General features: G+C 35.9%; 2 protein-coding genes and 1 non-coding gene across 4 annotated transcripts; 2 read left to right on the top strand and 1 right to left on the bottom strand.

Moving 5' to 3' along the window:
• The first annotated feature begins 7,489 nt into the window (after nucleotides 1-7,489).
• Nucleotides 7,490-11,626, top strand: LOC107792025 (uncharacterized). Of its 2 annotated transcripts, none has more exons than XM_016614199.2 (5): nucleotides 7,490-7,966; nucleotides 8,429-8,506; nucleotides 9,508-9,607; nucleotides 10,361-10,503; nucleotides 11,329-11,626. In XM_016614199.2, the coding sequence occupies exons 1-5, from the start codon at nucleotides 7,661-7,663 to the stop codon at nucleotides 11,533-11,535; spliced, it is 834 nt and encodes a 277-aa protein (XP_016469685.1). In that variant the 5' UTR covers nucleotides 7,490-7,660; the 3' UTR covers nucleotides 11,536-11,626. The 2 variants fall into 2 exon arrangements, with proteins under 2 accessions (XP_016469685.1, XP_016469686.1); XM_016614200.2 differs by lacking the exon at nucleotides 11,329-11,626 and adding an exon at nucleotides 10,915-11,052.
• A 556-nt stretch (nucleotides 11,627-12,182) lies between these two features.
• TRNAG-UCC (transfer RNA glycine (anticodon UCC)) lies at nucleotides 12,183-12,254 on the bottom strand. The gene has a single exon. It is a non-coding gene; the product is annotated as a tRNA-Gly (tRNA).
• Nucleotides 12,255-13,686: 1,432 nt separating this feature from the next.
• Nucleotides 13,687-22,526, top strand: LOC107792026 (uncharacterized). Its single transcript, XM_016614201.2, has 5 exons — nucleotides 13,687-14,072; nucleotides 14,465-14,542; nucleotides 15,390-15,489; nucleotides 21,487-21,629; nucleotides 22,226-22,526. Exons 1-5 carry the CDS (start codon nucleotides 13,773-13,775, stop codon nucleotides 22,430-22,432), a joined length of 828 nt encoding a protein of 275 aa, XP_016469687.2. The 5' UTR covers nucleotides 13,687-13,772; the 3' UTR covers nucleotides 22,433-22,526.
• Nucleotides 22,527-23,177: the final 651 nt, after the last annotated feature.

The following is a 23,177-nucleotide window of genomic DNA, read 5'->3' as shown; positions in this document are numbered from 1 at the left end:
AAAAATCAACAAAAAATTGACTTTATACATTGATTGTTCAAGAAAAAGTGAGAAAAAATTTCAGTTTTAAGTTCACATATATTGTACATGTATAAAAACGTATAACTTTGTATAAATATGTATATGGAATGTATAATAATGTACTCCAGTATTTCACCAACACAAAAAAGCAAAATTACCTCTAATTGCAAATGTGAAAGAGGAATTTACTTCAAAAGAAAGACCACTACACCAAAGTCGAACAGAAATCGCGTATAGAAAGAGTAACGTTGTATAATACTATTTACACACCTAATATACAATATTATACGATATTATACACTTATTATAATTTTGTATAATATGCGTCCCAACAGGTAAATTCTAAAATATGGGCTCGTTTTGGTTATAGGATTGGGTCGCGTGATATACAGTGTAATTGTTCTTATTTTTTACATATTTGAATGACAATAAGATACATCGTTGAAATAAATAGGTTATTGCATCTAAAAAATACAATTTGAACTTCACTCGACTCAACGTTTTTTTATTTAGCTAAAAATAATGGAGTTACAGTCGAGTATTTACATACTTGGGTGGAAAAAAAATAAATACACAATTTAAAATAAATAAGTTGTAGTAGTATATAATGATGTGGCAAATTAACGTTGGGAAATACCATATATGAAAGTTAAATTTTCAATTCTTTTACACTTTCACATGATAAATAAGAAGTGCATTCACTCTATTTGTCACATCAACATCTAAGAAGTAAAGGCTAATTACAAAAAATACACTGAATAAATCGCGTCAAGTTTAGGAGTTAGTTGAGTATTCTACCATTATAAAAAGGATCAAATATGATTATGGCAAGAAAGATTTTACTGACTCGGTTAGTTACAATTGTGACTTAAATCTATTTATCTATCAATACTATTATAAGGAAATATTTGCTTACAAAAACAGCACACTACACTACATTGCACCTACATAGTCATGTTTTCAAGTGAAATATTGGTTGACAATTTTATTATCATCTAAAATGTATTTTATGTTGGATAAATTTAAAATTTGAATTATTTCCTGTTACTCGTTGTTTAATTTGACATTTACAATTACTTAAACCTATTTTTTTTCTTGTATTGTGAAATTAGGAATGCGATAACTTTTCAATTTTTTTTTTTTGTTTTTCTTGTATATTGACATAATAAAAGCAAATAAATCATTTTTTTAAAATTATCAGCTTTTTATTAAAACTTTCCAATTTCACATTAAAACGACAAACATTCCAAAACACACTTTCTATCTTTACTAGTAATTTTTATAAGATAAAAACTTAAAATATTATCGTTTGAGGTACAAATTTACGTTAATATAGTCTGTATTAATTCATTAGTTTATATAACAGGATAGAAACCTAAAATATAGTCTGTATTAATTCATTAAAATCTCAGTCATTTAGAAAATTTCGAGGAAAGATTTGAAAAGGGTAACTAACTTCTAAATAAGAATCCAATTAGAATTAGGAATAGGTTCAGCCCCTGCCCTTCTCTATAAATACTGTACACCAAAATCACTTCCCAAAACACCTTATTCCATCACTTGTACGTTCTAATTACACACATGGCTGCCGCAACAAAAGTAGACTTCTTCTTTGTTCTCGCAATTCTCTCTTTATTTTGTGTTGGTGCTCACGCTTCCAAAGGATGTACGTTTAAGTCGTTGTACAAACAATATGGTAATTCCATATTCTCCAGTAGTCTTGCAACTATTATTGGAACAATTGATGGTCAACAGCAGCCTTCATTTATTCATGGTGTTAACAATACGGTAATTGAAGAAACACGTCCCGACACCGGCGACTTCTTTTGCTCGACATGAATGGCTCAAGAATCACGTTAATATCATGATGCAGAAAAAGATAGTTACTGCTAATAATAAGGGTTTCTACGGCAAATTCATAGAAGCAGTCAGAATGTACTTTATATAGGTAGCTGATACATAATATGTACTACAGTAGATGGCCTAAGTAAAAAGTCACTGAACATGAAGTTGTATTGTGAGCATAGAATTATACTGCAATGGATTTAATATTTTCTTAGTTTTGTTGTCAAACTCTATGGGTTCAACTTTCAAGTTTAATATTGAACTCATTATAATTTGTTGTCTAACTCTATGGATTTCAAAGTTCATTGCTTCAGATTAAGAACTGAATGCTACATAGTCTTTCTAAGTTTCTCAATCTTTTTAATTAAGAATCTTGCAAGGTATGATCTTAATTCCATTAACACAATTTCAAGATATGTACTACTGCATTCGATTGGGTGAAAAGATGAGGAATTGAATCAAGGGAAGTAAAATAGAAGGAATAAGAGGTTTGTTCATAGCTTGAAGAATCTGCAAAATAGTAATATCAGGCAGTGACAACAATGAAAATAAAATCAACTAGGAAAACAAAAAACTATTAATATTGTGGTGCAAAAAAATTCATATAACCTTGTTAATTTACACCGATAAGAGCTATGCCTATCAAATTATTTACTGTCGACGTCAATCCCAATAACTTCAGCTACCTATCAAACGCATATATAATAATTTAGGTTAGTATTAGACTGAACAACAACTAAAAATATCAAAATTAAGTGCACGTATTTGACTACAATCTAAATATCAAACCAATTGAACTGAAAAATAACAAAAAATTAAATAGACTAAAAACTAATAGAAAGAAGAGGTAAAAACATTAGTAGAAATTGATAAAAATCACTACACTCCCAAACATGCATGAACCCTAGCAAATAAAAAAAAAATCGGTTCCTTCCAACCTTCGTTATTTAACCGCCGCAATAATCCCGATTTTTTGTAGTGGGTGCCCTCGCTAATAAGTTGTTGCAAGCCATGATGCCACTTAATGTGGCTTTGGCCTCAGCTGCATTGTTACTACAAAGGCCATATTGTTCAGCAAAAGCTAAAATAAAATAACCTTTACTGTCCCTAATAACGTTACCACCTCTAAAACCCGAGGTTACCCTTATAATCTTCTTGAGGTTTATTCCACCTCACAAATTTGGTTAGAGATAACTTGTACTTTCTCCATAGCTATACTCATCTCAATCCTAAGAGTGAGGAAGTTGCACCTTGTGAAATTGACTATTTAGCAAGATAATTAAATATTTACATACTTGTTGGATGATAAACGTGGCAAACATATGAACAATATCTCCATACCTATTCTTCTATATATCTCCCAGGAGATCATTATTGGTAGGCACTGAAGAAGAGAAACATGAATCATATTCTTTGGTTTATACAACCACAAGCTCATAACCATTTGCCTAATGTCCCATTGTTTCACTATAATCCCACAATGCTAATTTCCAAAATAAGACCAGATTTGTTTTGCAATTTGGCTTTTGGCAGAGTAGATGCAAGATGGTTTCTTCTTTATGTACATTACAGAATATTCTAGACACAAAATTTCTATATTAAGTCATTTGTGGAAATCCTGGCATACAACACCCTTAACATGCAAAAAAGAAAGCTTGAAGGACAATTTTTTTCCCATGTCATTTTAGTTGCAAAGGAATTGTTTCTTTGCTTCCTCGGTTTTTGCCAACCTGATAGTCATCAATGTCAACATATATATCAATATCCTATATGGTGTGGACCACTGTTCATAGAAAGACATTGAAAAGTTTAACAGTATTCCAATGTCCCTCCACCAGAAATTCATGAATTTTAGTGTGCCTGGCAGGGGCGGATGCACTCTTAGTGAAGCGGTGTCACGCGACACCGCTTCGTCGAATTTTTTTACTAAATATATATATTAATACTGTGAGAAACTAGATAAGTAAGAAACAATGACACCACTTGACATAAATTGTCTCTCGGTGCATTGGTATATGCTTTATTTTGCTCTAATAAGTCAGAGATTCAAACATTAACTAGCACATTTTTCTGCAAACATTTGAAAGAGAATATTTCTTGTCTAGAAGTATAATAATTGAAGTTATTATTTTTGTACTTCTATATATTTTGACATTGCTTGCAAAAATTTCTACGTACGCCCCTGCCTGGAAGCTCTCGTAAATTGGATATATCACCTTGGCAAGAGGACCTCTACCAAACCAACTATTCGACCAAAAGGATGCATCACCCGTTTCAATCTTCCACAGAATGCAATTCTCAGCGCCATCGTCTTTGATATCCATAAGTCTTTTCCAGGTACGGGGTTGTCCACAGGACCATTATTTTGTAACAGCTGGATGTTTCATCTTGTAATACTTAGCATTAGAAACTCTTTCAACAAGGTATTCCAAGTCCTAAAGCTCAACCATCTCTCAGGAGAATAGGTATTGCAAGATGCAAATGTCTCGAAGAAATTTAAATCCATCCCCACATAAGTTTTTTCATGATTTTTAATGATATTTGTTCTTATCATCTATCTATCGTTCCCCGAAAAAGTTAGCAATGATTTTAATTTTGGGAGGATATAAGTTAGCACTTAGCAGTGATTTTAATTTTGGGAGGATATACTTATATGTGACTTAAATCTATTTATCTATCTTTTCTATCATAATAGCACAAAGTTTTAAGTGAAATATTGGTCGACATTTTTATTATTTAAAAGTATATTTTATGTTGGATAAAATTAAAATTATAATTGTTCTTAAAATTTTCATTATTTTCTGTTATTCATTGTTTAATTTGATATTTTTTAATTATTTAAAGAACCTATTTTTTCTTGTATTGCGAAATTAGGAATGTGATAACTTTTCGATTATTTTTTATTTTCTTGTATATTGACATAATAAAAGCAAATAAATCTCTTTTCAAAGTTATTAGTTTTTATTTAAATTTTCCAATTTCACATTAAAACGACAAACATTCCAAAACACACTTTGTATCTTTACTAATAATTTTTATAAGATAAAAACTTAAAATGTTATCGTTTGAGATACAAATTTTGTACTTAATCATCATTGAAGTGCACGTAGACTAGTTTATATAACAGGATAGAAACCTAAAATATAGTCTATATTGATTCATTAAAAACTCCTGGCCTAGCGAAATATGGTACAAAGTTATCATGTAACAACAGTCTACAACTTTTTGATACAACACCGTCTTTTGTCTACAATGACTTCCAGTCGGACAAAGCAGGAGTGGAGAGACGAAGACTTGTCAACTCTTGCGTTTTTGATACACCCCCTAATCCCCCAGTTGTAAATTCATCCTGAAACAGGATCTCTGTCACTCCTTCATATAGTACTACAGATGGTTTTTGTCATGATCCTGATCTATGAATCCTAGTTTTGCAGTAGTAAGTAGTTTTAGTACTGATCCAACTATGGATCATAGTTCAGTAGTAGCTAATCATGTAACATCAGCCACCCTTGGTGCCCAGTGTATCTTTTTTTGCAAATCAGTAATCTTTTATGACTAAAAACAAAACTCAGCCATTTAAAAATTTGATATTTTTTAATTTGAAAAGGGTAACTTCTAAATAAGAATCCAATTAGAATTAGGAATAGGTTCAGCCTTGCCCTTCCCTACATAGACTGTACACCAAAATCACTTTCCAACACTCGTCACCTTGCGTACACGGCTTTCACACATCACAATTATCACAAAATAACACTAATCCTAAGGAGTAATTCTCCCACACAAAATTAGGCAAGACATTTACCTCAAAACACACTAACTCAATCTACTAATAGGCCATTCCCTCGATTATCCAATTCCGAACGGCTCGAATCTAGCCAAAACAACTTCACACCATAAATATAAACTATAGAAAACTATTTCGAACAACAAAGTGACGATCTTTACAAAGAAACAAAAAATCAACTCAAAAAGTCAATCTGGGCTCGCTCCTAAGTCTAAAATCACTATACGGAGCTATTCGAACCGTCAAAACTCAATTACGGAGTCGTCTACACATAAGTCAAATTACGGTCAACTCCTTCAACTTAAACCTCCAACTTAGGGACTACGTGTCCCATTTCACTCCGAAACTCACCCGAAATCAAAACCAAATACCCCGAATCACATAACCACAATATAACACATGGGAGGCAATAAATAGGGGATCGGGGCTATAATATTCAAAACGACTGGCTGGATCGTTATATCCTCCCCCTCTTAAAACAAACGTTCGTCCTCTAACGAGTATAGAGATATACCTGAAGTAGTGAAAAGATGAGGGTAACGGCTACACATATCATGTTCGGTCTCCCAAGTCGCCTCATCGACTGGTTGACCCCTCCATTGAACCTTCACTGAAGCAATGTTGTTCGACCTCAGTTTTCGTACCTACCTGTCCAAAATGGCCACCGACACCTCAACATAAGACAAATCATTGTCCAACTAGACTGAGCTAAAATCCAACACATGAGACGAATCACCGTGGTACTTCCGGAGCATAGAAACATGGAATACTGGATGAACTGCAGCTAGGCTAGATGGCAGTGCAAGCTTGTAGGCCACCTCTCCAATCATCTTAAGAATCTCAAAAGGTCCGATATACCTAGGGCTCAACTTGCCCTTCTTCCCGAACCTCATAACACCCTTCATGGGCGAAACCCGAAGCAAGACCCGCTCCCCAACCACGAATACAACATCACAAACCTTCCGATCTGCATAACTCTTCTTTCTAGATTGGGTTGTGCGAAGCCGATCCTGAATCAATTTAACCTTTTTCAAAGAATCCTGAACTAAGTCTGTACCTAATAGCCTAGCCTCACCCAGCTCAAACCAACCCACTGGAGACCGATACCGCTTCCCATACAAGGCCTCTTACGGGGCCATCTGAATGCTCGACTCGTAGCTGTTGTTGTAGGCAAACTTCGCAAGCGGCAAGAACTGATCCCAAGGGCCCCTGAACTCCACGACACATGCACGAAGCATATTCTCTAATATCTGAATAGTGAGGTCGGACTGTCCGTCTGAGGGTGAAATGCTATAATCAACTCAACCTGCGTGCCTAACTCACGTTGTACGGTCCTCCAGAATCGTGATGTAAACTGCGTACCCCATTTAGAGATGATGGATATCGGCACACCATGAAGTCGGACAATCTCGCGAATATAAACTTGAGCCAGCTGCTTTGAAGAATAAGTAATGAAATGAGCCGACTTGGTCAACCTATTCAGAATCACCCGTACTGTATCTAACTTCCTCCGAGTCAGTGGAAGTTTTTTCCCCATTTTTTTCATTGGCTTCATTTTCAATGTAAACTCAGATACATGGGTGTTCAATTTGTTGAAAAATTTGTTCGATCCAGAATATTAAATTTTTCTTATTTTTAAAAATTTGTTGATAAAGGATAAATCTCGAGGGGTGCACAGTTTGAAACTCCTGACAACGTAACTAGATATCATCTTTCTTAAAAGCTACTGGTTTTATTAAAGCCAAATAAAACTAAAACAAATAAAACAGGAAAAAGAGAAACAACTAGGAACGGGATTCACATGATATATATCTAACGAAGAAATGAAAAAAAATGCTAGTAGTATTCTTGTCTTCATACGGCTAGCGCCAAAAAACTGATTGAGAGACGTGGTCCAACAAAGAAGAAAACGGGCTTGCAAACCAAGTGGCTCTTGCTCTTATTACTAGTTCCCCGCTCTGCTTCACAAAAAATATCTCAAATTTATAGTATCTCTCTGATCAAGCTTCAATGGCTGCATTAAGTTCAGTTTCAGTAGCGCACGTATCATTTTCCATATCTAACCCTCAAATCCCAAGAAGTTACAGACGTTTGCCTACTTTATTTGCATCAGCATCAGCATCAACTACACCTTCCCACGAATCATCTTCATCCACACAAAGTGGGAGTGTATTATCCTCAACTAATTCTCCACCAAAAGTGCCCTTTGTTGAGTCCTCTAAAACCCCGGATAATGGATTCAACTATGCTTTGGCAAATCCTAATGGAAACCCAGTTGTTAGATTTGTTCAGCACACAGAATCAACAATTGAAAGGGTACAAATTTGATCTTTTTGCTCTTTCTTGATAGTACTTACTATTATTAATATCTGTTTGTTTATTTGCTATCTAATTCTTGAGGATTAGAGGGTGCTGTGATTTTTAACTCTTTTTGGGTGTATTAATATGGGGTTTCTAAGTCTATATGCTCATCAATAGGATTGTAACCACAAAGATTCATTAATAAAATTATTTTTCTTCATATAAAAAGAAGAAGTCTATATGCTCAAAGATAGAATAACTACAAGATGACTTAAAATGGTGCCGGGCTTCCAAGCATGTTGGTGTGTTCAACCAGAAATAAATCTTGAGGATTGGAAAATGATATGATTTATTCTATTCTTTTGGGTGCTATCAAGAATTGACACTGAGTTCTAATATTGATATCTGTTCAATATGAGTAGGAATTGGTATATGCTGCATATATCTAATGCTCACTGCTTATTTATATTTGAGCAGGCAATATTTGACTTTCGTTTTCTAGCATTCCTTGCTATCGGAGGCTCATTGGCTGGTTCGCTGCTCTGCTTCCTCAATGTAATTCCTTTTCCAACCATCCCTTATTTTTCAATGTGAAGTATGAAAATATATAAAAACCATATACTATAGGTGTTTAACTGGTAAAATTGCTGCCATGTGACCAGTAGGTCACGGGTTCGAGCCGTGGAAACAGCCTCTTGCAGAAATGTAGGGTAAGGCTGCATACAATAGACTCTTATGGTCCGGCCCTTCCCCGGACCCCGCGCATAGCGGGAGCTTAGTGCACCGGGCTGCCCTTTTTTTTTATAGGTGGTTAAATTTTATATCTTAGTACTTCCTGGGGAAATTTATGACAGAAAGACTTGTGTTGAAGGCTGTAATTAACACACAAACTTCGATTGTTTTAGTGCATTTATTGTTTTTTAGACCATATATAATGGCTTAGACCGACAAGATGTTGGTTCATAGATCTTATATGATTTGACATGCTTTAGGGTGATTGGGTATGTGAAACTTATTGCTTTGATCAACTCCAGGAATTCTTTTTAATTTAGTGTATGATGAAAATGGCCTGTTGAGAATCAGACTAACATTAATCCATTGTAATTCTTGATCAGTTATCATACACTTGCATTGATAGAAAACATAGTATCTACGGGAGTCAGTTATTCCTGCCGAAGTCCTATACGTGCTCATTCTCTTGCATTTCAAATTTTAGTCTATCACTAGCTTATAATACCAATTCGTCAAATAACGAAGTTGCAGATTCAATAAACTGTTTATCCTTCATCTGGTGTGCAACTCTATCTTAACCTCTACGCTATCAGTTAATTCTTTGTCTATAGTTTACTAGGTGCAATATAGTTATCCTCAGCTAATTATTTGTTTAGGTACATTATTTTAGTCAAAGTCTTTCTCTAGTGCTTTAAGGCACAAAACATTGATTTTGGTTCATGCGCTTAATCCTTTTAATACATATAATCATGACATCACATAAGAGGTAATACCATTTTTACGGGTTCTATCAGTTGTTTTAGCAGTTAAATTCTCTTTTGTAGGGTTGTGTCTACATTATTGACGCTTACAAGGTTTATTGGACGAGCTGTGTCAAGGGAATTCACACAGGACAAATGGTTCTGCGTTTGGTTGAAGCTATAGGTGAGTTTCTGCATGATCTTGATTTTTTCAAGATCATCATGCTTGTAATCAAAAAATTGTAGAAGAGCACCTCAGTGTAGGCGACACATTCAATGATTGCATTTCAACATATCTTTTAATCAACCATCTTTTGATAACCGCTGGCCCTTTGGAATTATTTTTGCATCGCAGTTCGCAGTAAATGTGTTATCACATTCTAATCTGCCTTGGTAGATTTCCTTAACATTAGAGTTGCTGCCATTTTATCTGGATTACTCTCAGTCTTCTAGCTTAGTTTCAATTTCTAGTGGAAGATTATATGCAAAATTTATCAGTCAAGATAAGCTGATCAACACTGTAGAACTGTATAAGATATTCATCTGAAACATCACCTAGAAGCTGAGTAGAAAATCCTTTTCTCTTTAAAGTGAGCCATCTTTGGTGCTTCAATATACAACTTGTTATTCTATTCTTTGTTCCAAGCTTTGTTGGTGTACACTTGGACTTACTTCGCTCTGTTGCACTGTAATTTCCTCTGGTGGTCTTGTAAATCATTAGTGAAGTTGCTCCCTTTCAGTGAACTGCTCTTGAAGTCATAGCCTAGTCATATAAAGGTTGTGCCTATTGTGAAAGAATACTTAGTTGTCGCTTGTATGGGAGTTGCAGAATTTCTATCTAAAATGTCAATTTGAGTGATATAATACCTCATTGTTTACATCTAAACGCATAATATCTTCTTTTTATGTTCCTGATTTTACTATCCTTGTAATGCAGATGTTTATCTTGCTGGGACCGTGATGTTCATATTTGGGATGGGCTTATACGGATTGTTTATCACTAATGTCTCTGCTAATGTGGATCCAACTGCCGACCGTGCCCTCAAGCACTCTTCCTTGTTTGGGATGTTTGCTCTGAAGGTAGTCGCACTCTGGATCTTCTTGACTTACATATTTCTGTTTGCCAATCTTAACTGTTCATATACTTCCACTATACATTGTTGCTTTCTTCGTAAACTTAAGTGGATTCAACTATTCAATCCTGTTTGATTACTTGAGAATGGAAATTGTAGATGGCAAAAATGATGGTGATCTTTCAAAAGGAAAATTACTTTATTTGGAAGAGAGTTGTTTCAGCTCGAATTGCATTCATGTCACATGATCTAATATGGTGCACTTCTCAACCATAATGTATTAAGAAACTAGGTTTTACAAAATAGGTTTTAGTCTAATTGTAGCTTCATGTATCAATGAATCCCAGAGTTCTGATGGGATAGATGCCAATGAATCTCTGAGATCATTTTTGAACTTATATAAGCTCTTATGGTACAGCCAAATGAAACTCCTAAAGGTTCATTGTATCATCTATTCCTGCTAGCAGTCTGCTGAAGATTGTGGTACTCTCACGACTACAATAAATTCTGAATATCCCCCAGAAGACTAATATAAGAGGTATTGAAGATTTAATTAGATTGCTGAAGATTGTAGTAATCATAAAAAGCATAAGTTTCACGAAGCGAGTAATATTCTTTCTCTTGTACCTAACTACTGTTTTGACCCTTTAAATGTGCATTAGAGATTTGAAAGTCTAGTCCAGTTTGTGATTGAAGGAAAAATGTTGCTGTAACATGTAAACTTGTGAAGATGACTGCATCTTGCATACATCAACCATGAAACATGTGCAATTGTGGGTATAGAGTTTTCTGTTTTGTTCTCTTGTTTGAATCAGTTGATGGTGCCATGTAGGAGAGGCCAAAATGGATGAAGATCAGTTCACTTGATGAACTGAAAACCAAAGTGGGACATGTAATTGTCATGATTCTTCTTGTCAAGATGTTCGAGAGGAGCAAAATGGTCACTATAGCCACTGGTACTGATCTATTGAGCTACTCAGTGTGTATCTTTTTATCTTCTGCTTCCTTGTATATTCTCCATAATCTGCACAAGGAGTAGCACTTGACATGTACCGAACTGATGAGCATGTATAGCCAAGTAATCAAATTTTTTAAGCTAGCATTAAAAAAAATTTCCTCAAAAGTCAAAACCTTGGTTTATTGCTATGGACTTGTGGAGGAAAGAATGCTTCTCTCTTCCTCTCATATAGTTCAACAGTGTTCACTAAAAGTTATTCCAGCATCTAACATTTACCATAGATAAAAAAAGAAACAAAATAATGAGCTTCCTACATCCAACAAGAAGCAAGCCTGTATAATACAGTATTGTTGCGACACTTTCCTCTACTGTGTCAACGAGGTATTGATATTCAAATACAGGGACCTTTTCATTAACCAGTGTGCTGAATAGCCTATCGCGAAAATTAGTTGGCAAAGAATAAGAAGGAAAATTTACACAAGTGATATTGTAATTCACTGTCCACCCTCCCAAGACAGGGAAAATCGCCCATATAAAGTTAATAACCTGTAACTAACATATCTTTTTGGGTAACATTTTTCAATTAGACACCATTTTCTTCATTTGGCCAAAGAATTCACGGTTACAAATTTGTATGCAACTACATTCAACATGGACGTGAGTTACAAATTTACAGCTTATCTGGGAAGCAAAAAGGAAAAACTGCCAAAAATATTAAAAATTTTAATTGCGTCTGCCGGGAGTCGAACCCGGGTCTATTGCTTGGAAGGCAATTATCCTAACCGTTGGACTACAAACGCTTGTTTTTGTAAAAGGCATTTTGCTGTTTTATTAAGAAGCAGAAAAGAGCTGTCCACAAATTCAGAATGTAGGTTCAACAACAACAACAACGACCCAGTGAAATCCCACTAGTGGAGTGTGGGGAGGTTAGTGTGTACGCAGACCTTACCCCTACCCCAAAGGGGTAGAGAGGCTGTTTCCGATAGACTCTCGGCTCAAGAAGATGAAAAGACGACGAAAAAAGATAATATATCAGTACCATCAATAAAAACCATAGAAAAAAAATAACAGCATCACAAGAACCAAAAAATAGATGAAAAGCAAAATAATAACCGATAGATAAAACCCGACATCAAGAGAAATGAAAGAGTGGTGTGAAGTCAAAATGTAGGTCCATTTGCCTTAAAAATTCAGAAAAATATCATATGATTGAATGATGTATGCATGTTGGTTAGGCGTTGATTTCACAACAAGAAGGTATTGTATTAGACATAAGTGTCTATGTTTAGGAATTCTAAATGAGTAAATGTAGCACTAAAAAAGGGGGATAAAGAGAAACAACTAGGAACGGTATTCACATGGTATATTATATATACCTAATAAGAAATGTGTTAATATTGTCTTTTTTTGAGAGATATAAGCGCCAAAGGCTGATTAAGAGCCTGTTTGGCTAAGCTTTTGGGAGGCTAAAATTATTTTTTTGTCAAAAAAAATATTTTTTGGAAAATTTAAGGTGTTTGGCCAAAATGAAAAAGTACTTTTGAATAGAAGCAGAATTAATTTTTCTGCTTTTGGGGAGAAGCTATAAATTTTGGCTTCTTCCAAGAAGCAGAAGCAGAAAATTAATTTGTCCAAAACAAAAATAACTTTACAAAATAATTATATTTTTCAAATTATCCTTCATTAATTTAACATTTTTCTTTTCCTTTTCCTCTTTCTTTTTATTTCTACTATACAATTCTTTTTTCTTTTTTTTTAATCATATTTTTATTCTCTTTCTCCTATTCCTACGAGTAGATTTTAAACTTATATTAAATAATATATTTTGGTATATTTAAATTATCATGTAAACAATAAGTAATACTAAACACTCAATGTTATTGCTTTGGAATAATTATATTTTATATTGATTGAAATTTTTAATTTATATTTTTATTTTACATTTTATATTTTAATTGAGTTCTTTTATAATAAATGTTTAAATTTATTTTTCTTTTCTTAATAGTATTAATCACAAATTGAACCTTTATTGTCTTTTTCGTAATTTGATAGTTAAAAATATTTTTTAAAAGATTGGTCAAACATAAAATAATGACGAATTATAAAAGAATTTTTTAAAAAAAACACTTTTTAACAAAAATACATCTTTTTGGCGACTTGGCCAAAGGAAACGGGTCCAACAAAGAAAACGGGACAAGGAACCAAGTGGCTCTTACTCTTACTACTTACTACTACGCGCCAAAGCCTGATTGAGAAACGCGGTTCAAACTCTTCTTCACAAAAGTAGCTCAGTTTAATTATCTCTGTGATCAACTTCAATGGCTTTATTAAGTTCAGTTTCAGTAGCGCACGTATCATTTTCCATCTCTAACCTTCAAGTTCCAAGAAATTACAGACGCTTGCCTATTTTACTAGCTTCATCATCAGCTACGCCTTCTCACGAATCATCTTCATCCACACAAAGTGGGAGTGTATTATCCTCAACTAATTCTCCACCAAAAGTGCCCTTTGTTGAGTCTTCTAAAACCCCGGATGACGGGTTCAACTATGCTTTGGCAAATCCTAATGGAAACCCAGTTGTTAGATTTGTTCAGCACACTGAATCAACTATTGAAAGGGTACTTAGTACTAATATTTGTTTGTTTATTTGCTGTTTAATTCTTGAGGATTAGAGGATGCTGTGGTTTTTAATTCTTTTTGGGTGGTCTGAAGAATTAATACAGAGCTATAGTATTATTATGAGGTTTTAAGTCTGTTCTCTCAAAGACAGAATCACTATACTAGATTGCTTGAATTGGTGACCGGGCTTACAAAACATATTAGTGCGTTAACCAGAAGCTAATTCTTGAGGTTTGGGGTGGAGAGTGATATGGTTTGTGTTGTTCTATCCTTTGGGGTGGTATCAAAAATTGATAATGAGCCGAGTTTTAATATTGATATCTGTTTAATATGAGTGGAAAATTGATGCTTCATATTATCTATTGCTCACTGCTTATTTATATTTGAGCAGGCGATATTTGACTTTCGTTTTCTGGCACTCCTTGCTATTGGAGGTTCACTGGCTGGTTCTCTGCTCTGCTTCCTCAATGTAATCCTTCTTTAAGCATCCCTTATTTTTTTCAATGTTAAGTGCGAAATATATGGATATCATATGCTATAGGCGGTGAATGTTTATATCTTTGTGTTTCCTGGTTAAATTTATGACGGCAAGACTTCTTTTTAAGGCTGTAACTAAGGCATGAACTTGTATACTTTAGTGCACTTGTTGTTTCCAGAAAATATATAATCCATAAACTGACAAGATGTTGGTTCATAGATTTTATTTGATCTTTACATGCTAAAGGGTGATTGGGAATGTGAAACTTCTTGCTTTGAAAAACTTCAGGAGTTCTTTCTTGGATTTAGTATATGATGAAAATGGCTTGTCCAGAATCAGACTAACATTAATACTTGTAACTCTTGATCAGTTATCATACACTTGCATCAATAGAAAACATAGTATCTACCGGAGTCGGTTATTCCTAATCCATTTCCGAAGTCCTAGTCATGCTCATTTCTGTTGCATTTCAAAAATTTGTAGTCTTTCACTAGCTTATAGCACCAATATATCAAATAATGAAGTTGCAGATGTAATATACTGTTTATCCTTCATCTGTTGGGCAACTCTATCTTAACCTCTACAATCAGTTAATTCTCTGACTATAGTTGACTTAAGTGCAATATAGTTATCCTCGGCCAATTATTTATTTAGGTACTTTCGTTCTTAAAAGCCTTTCTCTAGTTTTTTAAGGCATAAAACATTGGTTTTGGTTCATACGCTTAATGCTAATCTGAATCTTATTCTTCCTTCTAATACATATCATCATTAGGAAAGGAGATAATGCCATTTTTACCCGTTGTATGAGTTGTTTATACAGTTAAATTCCCTTTTGTAGGGTTGTGTCTACATCGTTGACGCTTACAAAGTTTATTGGAGCAGCTGTGTCAAAGGAATTCACACAGGACAAATGGTTCTGCGATTGGTTGAAGCTATAGGTGAGTTTCTGAATGATCTTGATTTTTAAAAGATCATGATGCTTGTAATCAGAAAATAGTAGAAGAGCACCTCAGTGAGGGGAGACATTCGATGATTGCATTTCAATAGATCCTTAGTCACCTCTCTTTTTATGACCACTTGTCCTTTGAAATTATTTGTGCAAAATCCCAGTACATATGCTATCCCATTCTAACCTGCCTTAACAGTTTTCCTTTTCATTAGAGTTATTTGCTGCTATTTTATCTATATTACTCTCACTATTCTAGCTTAGTGTCACTTTCTAATGGAAGATTATATACAAAATTTACCAGTCGAGAATAAAGCTTATCAACACTTTAGAACTGTATGGGATATCCTGATATTTACACCAGAATCCGATATTCATCTGAAACGGCCTCTCTACCATCATAAGGTAGGGGTAAGGTCTGCGTACACTTTACCCTCCCCAGACCCCACTAGTGGGATTTCACTAGCTTTGTTTTTGTTGTTGTTGTTGTTTGAATCTGATATTCATCTGAATATCTCTCAGATGATGGATATAAATTCTTTTTCTCATCTCCCTAAAGTGAGTCATCTTTGATGCTTCAGAATACAACATGTATTCTTTCTAATGTTCCAAGATTTGTTGGTATATACTTGGACATTTATCTCTATTTAATTGAAACTCCTCTAGTTGTCTTGTAAATTATCGGTGGAGTAACTCTACCTTGGTTTGAATGCAGTGCTCTTGTATTCACGGCATTAGAGTTAGTTGCTTCTATATCATCTCGATTACTCTCGGTCTTCTAGTTTAGTGTCACTTTATAGTGGAAGATTATATGCAAAATTTATCAGACGACAAGAAAGCTTATCACACTTTAGAACTGTATGGGATATTCTGATAGTTACCCCGGAATCTGATATTCATCCGAAATATCCCCTAGAAGATGGATAGAAATTCTTTTTCTCATCTTCCTGATGTGAGTCATCTATGGTGCTTCAATATCTCTCAGACGATGGATAGAAAATCCTTTTCTTATCTCCCTTAAAGTGAGTCATCTATGGCGCTTCAGTATACGACCTGTTACTCTTTCTTTTATTCCAGGCTTTGTTGGTGAACACTTGCACTTTTATTGTAACTTCCTCTGGTTGTCCTGTAAATTATTCACGAAGTATCTTTTCCAATGGTTTCGATGCACTGCTCTTGAAGTCACGGCCTAGTTATGTAAAAATTGTGGTTGTGAAAGAATATTCAGTTGTCGCTTGCATAAAAGTTGCAGAACTTCCAACAAAAATGTCACTTTATCAGGTGTATAGTACCTCATTGTTTACCTCCAGTGTTATCTGTGAGAAAGCACGGGAGAAAATATGTTATTGATATTGGATTATAAATACAATACAAGAGGTCCCTTTTATAGCTATACACTACAAGGAGATATTACTCATTTTCCAATGTGGGACAAGACTACACTATACATATCTGTAAACTAACACTCCCCCTCAAGCCGGTGCATACACATCATATGTACCGAGCTTGTTACACATATAGCTAATACGAGAATCAGTAAGAGACTTAGTGAAAATATCTGCTAGTTGATCATTCGACTTTACAAACTTTATAACAATATCTCCTGAAAGTATTTTTTCTCTGACAAAGTGACAGTCGATCTCAATGTGTTTAGTCCTCTCATGGAACACCGGATTTGACGCAATATGAAGAGCAACTTGGTTATCCCACACTAGTTCCATCTTGCTGATTTCTCCGAACTTTAACTCCTTGAGCAACTGCTTAACCTAAACTAACTCACATGTCGCCATAGCCATGGCCCGATATTCGGCTTCAGCGCTAGATCGAGCAACTACATTCTGTTTCTTGCTCTTTCACGAGACCAAGTTACTCCTACTAGAATACAATATCCAGACGTAGAACGTTTATCAAAAGGTGATCCTGTCCAATCAGCATCTGTGTACCCAACAATCTGCTCGTGACCTCGATCCTCGAATAGTAATCTTTTGCCTGTAGCTGACTTTATATACCGAAGAATGCGAACAACTGCATCCCAGTGACTATCACACGGAGAATTCATAAACTGACTTACAACATTCACCGGAAAAGAAATGTCAGGTCTAGTCACTGTGAGGTAATTCAATTTGCCAACCAACCTCCTATATCTCGTAGGGTCTCTAAGAGGCTCCCCTTGTCCAGGCAGAAGCTTAGCATTCGGATCCATAGGAGAGTCAATAGGTTTGCAACCTATCATTCCAGTCTCCTCAAGAATGTCTAAGGCATACTTCCGTTGTGAAATAACAATACCTGAGCTAGACTGAGCGACCTCAATACCTAGAAAATACTTCAATCTGCCCAGATCCTTAGTCTGGAAGTGCTGAAAGAGATGTTGCTTCAGATTAGTAATTTCATCCTGATCATTGCAAGTAATAACAATATCATCAACATAAACCACTAGATAAATACATAGATTAGGAGCAAAATGCCGATAAAACACAGAGTGATCAGCCTCACTACGAGTCATGCCGAACTCCTGAATAATTGTGCTGAACTTACCAAACCAAGCTCGAGGGGACTGTTTCAAACCATATGGTGACCTGCGCAATCTGCAAACACAACCATTAAACTCCCCCTGAGCAACAAAACCAGGTGGTTGCTCCATATAAACTTCTTTCTCAAGATCACCGTGGAGAAACGCATTCTTAATGTCTTACTGATAAAGAGGCCAATGACGTATAGCAGCCATGGACAAAAAGAGACGAACATATGCTACTTTAGCCACGGGAGAGAAAGTATCACTATAATCAAGCCCAAAAATTCGAGTATATCCTTTTTGCAACAAGATGAGCCTTAAGCAGATCAACCTGGCCATCCGGGCCGACTTGGACTGCATAAACCCAACGACAACCAACAACAGACTTACCTGCAGGAAGAGGAACAAGCTCCCAAGTGTCACTCGCATGTAAAGCAGACATCTCGTCAATCATAGCATGTTGCCATCCTGGATGAGATAATGCCTCACTTGTAGACATAGGGATAGAAACAGTGGACAAAGAAGATATAAAAGCATAATGAGGTGAAGACATGCGATGATAACTTAAACCGACATAGTGGGGATTAGGATTAAGTGTGGATTGTACACCTTTGCTGAGTGTAATTGGTTGACTAAGAGGAGACAAGTCTGCAGTATGTGCAGAATCTGATACGGGGCGTGAATCACCTAGGCCTAATGCTGGATGTGGACGAATCACCTGGGCGTGAACCTGTGAAGTATGATTGGGTTTCAAAGAAGGTAACATCAGCGGACATAAAGTACCGCTGGAGGTCAGGAGAGTAGCATCGATACCCCTTTTGTGTTCTTGAGAAACCCAGAAATACGCACTTAAGAGCACGAGGAGCTAACTTATCTGTTCCTGGAGTAAGGTTATGGACAAAACAAGTGCTTCCAAAGATACGGGGTGGAAGAGAGAACAAAGGTAAGTGGGGAAACATGACAGAGAATGGAACTTGGTTCTGGATAGCTGAAGATGACATACCATTAATAAGATAGCAAGATGTAAGAACTGCATCCCCAAAACGCAATGGAGCATGAGATTGTATGAGTAGGGTACGAGCAGTTTCAATAAGATGTCTATTCTTTCTTTCAGCTACCCTATTTTGTTGAGATGTGTACGGACAAGATGTTTGATGAATAATCCCATGCGATTTCATAAACTGCTGAAATTGGGAAGACAAATACTTTCGGGCATTATCACTACGAAATGTGCGAATAGAAACCCCAAATTGATTTTGAATTTCAGCGTGGAAGGTCTGGAAAATAGAAAACAGCTCAGATCGATTTTTTATCAAAAATATCCAAGTGCACCTGAAATAATCATCAATGAAACTGATAAAGTAGCGGAATCCCAAGGTGGAACTGACCCGACTAGGACCCCAAACATCTGAATGGACTAAAGTAAAAGGTGACTCTGCTCGATTATCAAGACGTCGAGGGAAATGGGAGCGAGTATGCTTACCGAGCTGACATGACTCACACTCTAGAGCTGACAAGTGAAATAAACTAGATACCATTTTCTGAAGTTTTGACAAACTGGAATGTCTCAACCGTTTATGTAATAAATCTGGTGAATCAGTAACAGGACAAGTTATAGAAGGAAGACAGGATGTGAGTCCATGTGATTTAGCAAGGATAAGGTAATAAAGTCTGTTTGATTCACGCCTGGTACCAATGATCCGCCCCGTACTGCGCTCTTGTATAAAAACATGGTCATCAAGAAATAAAACAGCGCATTTAAGTGATTTGGCTAAGCGACTAACATCTATGAAATTAAAAGGACTATTGGGAACATAAAGGACAGAATCTAAAGGTAAGGAAGGAAGTGGACTTGCTTGACCTATTGTAGTTACCATGGTTTGAGACCCATTGGCCATTGTGACTTTTGGAAGAGATTGAGAATACGAAATAGTAGTGAAAAGAGATTTGTTACCAGAAATATGATCTGATGCACCTGAATCAATGACCCAGGACTCAGAGGATGAAGATTGGGAGAAACAAGTCACGCTATTACCTGTTTGAACAACAGAAGCTATCTCAGAAGATGTCTGCTTACATGCTTTGTACTGAAGGAACTCAATATAATCTGCTAAAGAAACCATCCGACTATTTAAAACATTGGTTTCCATGTCGCTACGAGATGTCTGCTTACATGCTTTGTACTGAAGGAACTCAATATAATCTGCTAAAGAAACCATCTGACTATTCAAAACATCGGTTCCCATGTCGCTACGAGATGTCTGCTTACATGTTTTGTACTGAAGGAACTCAATATAATCTGCTAAAGAAACCATCCGACTATTCAAAGTATCAGTTCCCATGTCGCTACAATTTGTAGTAGTAGGGTTAACTTGAAATAGTAGAAATAAGTAACTCCTGTGAGAAAACTGAAGAAATAGCTTGAAAAACACTGTTTACAGCAGGACCAGAACATTGTTCTGCGCCGGAAACACTGTTCACGCTAAAAACACTGTAACTCGCAGGAATCTACGGTTGCTGACGGAAAAACTCAAAGTGGTCGGAATGAAACAAAACCAGTGAGGGTAGAATCGGAATTACTAGGCAATCCTACTGTTCAACTGGAACTTTTTCAAAATCTGGCCGGACCAGTGCTCACGCGCCGGCGCGTGGGTCAGATCTCGCCGGAATTTTTATTTTCTCGTGAGGGCGCGTGAACGTGTGTTTTCCTGTGGAGTTGATTGGGGTTTGGTCGCGGAAGCCCTGAGGAGTCTTGTGGTGGTGTTGGTTTTTGCACAACACCAACAGAAAGTGATTTGCTTACGGACAGCCTTCTAAGTCGCCGGAAAATTGCACGGCGAAGAGGTCTTTCTTCCCGGAAGTCGCTGGAATGATGCACAGCGACGGGTTTCTCACTAAAGCTCTGATACCATGTGAGAAAGCACGGGAGAAAATATGTTATTAATATTGGATAATAAATACAATACAAGAGGTCCATATTTATAACTATACACTACAAGGAGATATTACTTCTATTCCAATGTGGGACAAGACTACACTATACATATTTGTAAACTAACGTTATCAAAGGCGAAAAACGCAAAAAAGTTCTAAGGTCTATTAGGGCTTTAAGCGCAAATAAAGTGTGGACTTTAATGAAGAAAGGCTCAAATGGAGAAAAACTTCAAATATGTATGTGTAGTCCAAAACTAATATCAATAAGCATGAATGCCAAATATAAGGATAGAGAAATTGAAGAAAATTTACGATAAAGTAAAATATCAATTGCTTAGTGTCGCCTCTTCAGGATTACGCTCATTGGCAAGGAAAAGTATGGCTTAGAGCCTCGATGACAACACTGAAGCACCCGCTAAGCGAGGCTATGTTGAGCACTTCGCCTCGCTTTAGGGCTTAAGCGCGCCTTTGATAACACTGGTTACATCTAAACGTGTAATATCTTCTTTTTGTGTTCCTGAGTTTACTATCCTTGTAATGCAGATGTTTATCTTGCTGGGACCGTGATGTTAATATTTGGGATGGGCTTGTATGGATTGTTCATCACTAATGTCTCTCCTGATGTGCATCCAAGCAGTGATCGTGCCCTCAAGCAGTCTTCCTTGTTTGGGATGTTTGCTCTGAAGGTAGTTGCACTCTGGATCTTCATCACTTATGTATCCTATTTCTCTCTCGATTTCTTTTGCCAATTTTAACGGTCTTATACTTCCACTATATATTGTTGCTTTCTTCATAAACTTCAGTTTATTCATTCCTGTTTGATAACTGGAGATGGCAAAAATTATGGTTCTCTTTCAAAATGGATTAGAAGAGAATTGTTTAAGCTGGAATTGCTGTCATGTTACATTCTAATATGGTTCATTTTTCAATCATAATGTATTAAGAAACATGGTTTCTCTGAATATCCCTAAAAGACTAACATAAGAAGTATTAAAGAATTAATTGAACTGCTGAAAATTGTTATAGTCAGAAGAAGCATAAGTTTCATGAAAGCTAGTAACACTCTTTCTTTTGTCCTGCTACTCTTATGACCCTCTATACTAGCATTAGAGATTTGAAATTCTAGTCTAGTTTGCAAATGACCAGAAATTGGTGCTGTAACATGTAAGCTTGTGATGCGACGAATGCATCTTGTATACATCAATCATGAAACATGTCTGTCTCTAGATATAGAGTTTTCCATTTCATTCTCTTGTTTAAATCACTTGTTGGTGCCATGTAGGAGAGGCCAAAATGGATGAAGATCAGTTCGCTTGATGAATTAAAAACCAAAGTGGGACATGTAATTGTCATGATCCTTCTTGTCAAGATGTTCGAGAGGAGCAAGATGGTCACTATAGCCACTGGTACTGATCTATTGAGCTACTCAGTGTGTATCTTCTTATCTTCTGCTTCCTTGTATATTCTCCATAATCTGCACAAGGAGTAATAGTTGACATGTACCATACTCATGTATGTATGTATAGCCAAGTAATCAAACTTTTGAAGCTAGTATTTAAATTTTGGGAAAAGGTTCAAATATACTATCGAAAATTGTCTATATTTTAACATCCGTTATACTTTGAGTATAAATATACCCCTGCCGTTAATAAACTTATCAAAGATACCCCTAACCCTAAAGAAACCTCCATCATCACCAACTGCCACCATTCCAATCTTATTCTCCATTCCCTCATCCGTTCACCACTAATATCTCCACCGTCTGACCACCTAAAATGATGAACCACCATTATCTTCACCTCCAGGCCTCCATCATTTTAGATTGTTAGTCTCACCTCAAGCATTTAACCTCAAACATTCTTCAAAAAAAAGGGTAAAAATCACTGCTTCCTTTTCACCATAACCACCAGGTCCACCACTACTATTCCGCCCTGCACTGCCTAATGTAAACACAGTTAGACCTTCAGCTTCAACCCACAAGAGAGAAACTCGACCACCCTCTTCATAAATTTCGAGATCCGTAGTCGAGAACACTGCCAACAACCTTCCTTTGGAGGGTCTTCTCAAATTCAAAATATCCTCTATGTTGTACGCTATTAACTAAACACTGAATTTGATTCCAACGCAAATCAAATTTCCGCTGATTTTGATACTTTGGAGCAATTAAATTGTACAATTTTGTAGCACTAGAAATATTGGGAGAATTAGAAAGAAGCAGTGAACAATATCATACT

The sequence above is a fragment of the Nicotiana tabacum genome, chromosome 19 (assembly GCF_000715075.1).
Source record: "Nicotiana tabacum cultivar K326 chromosome 19, ASM71507v2, whole genome shotgun sequence".
Taxonomy (NCBI): Eukaryota; Viridiplantae; Streptophyta; class Magnoliopsida; order Solanales; family Solanaceae; genus Nicotiana; species Nicotiana tabacum.
Note: the sequence above shows the minus strand (reverse complement) of the source record. Positions and strands in the feature narration are given on the sequence as shown.

What these genes read in the sequence shown, in the direction of transcription:
- LOC107792026 (XM_016614201.2), top strand. Translation starts at nt 13,773, where the DNA reads ATGGCTTTATTAAGTTCAGTTTCAGTAGCGCACGTATCATTTTCCATC. An exon ending in CTCTGCTCTGCTTCCTCAAT is followed by an intron (nt 14,543 to 15,389) that starts GTAATCCTTCTT and finishes TCCCTTTTGTAG; the next exon opens with GGTTGTGTCTACATCGTTGA. An exon ending in TTGGGATGTTTGCTCTGAAG is followed by an intron (nt 21,630 to 22,225) that starts GTAGTTGCACTC and finishes GGTGCCATGTAG; the next exon opens with GAGAGGCCAAAATGGATGAA.
- LOC107792025 (XM_016614199.2), top strand. Translation starts at nt 7,661, where the DNA reads ATGGCTGCATTAAGTTCAGTTTCAGTAGCGCACGTATCATTTTCCATA. An exon ending in CAGAATCAACAATTGAAAGG is followed by an intron (nt 7,967 to 8,428) that starts GTACAAATTTGA and finishes ATATTTGAGCAG; the next exon opens with GCAATATTTGACTTTCGTTT. An exon ending in CGCTGCTCTGCTTCCTCAAT is followed by an intron (nt 8,507 to 9,507) that starts GTAATTCCTTTT and finishes TCTCTTTTGTAG; the next exon opens with GGTTGTGTCTACATTATTGA.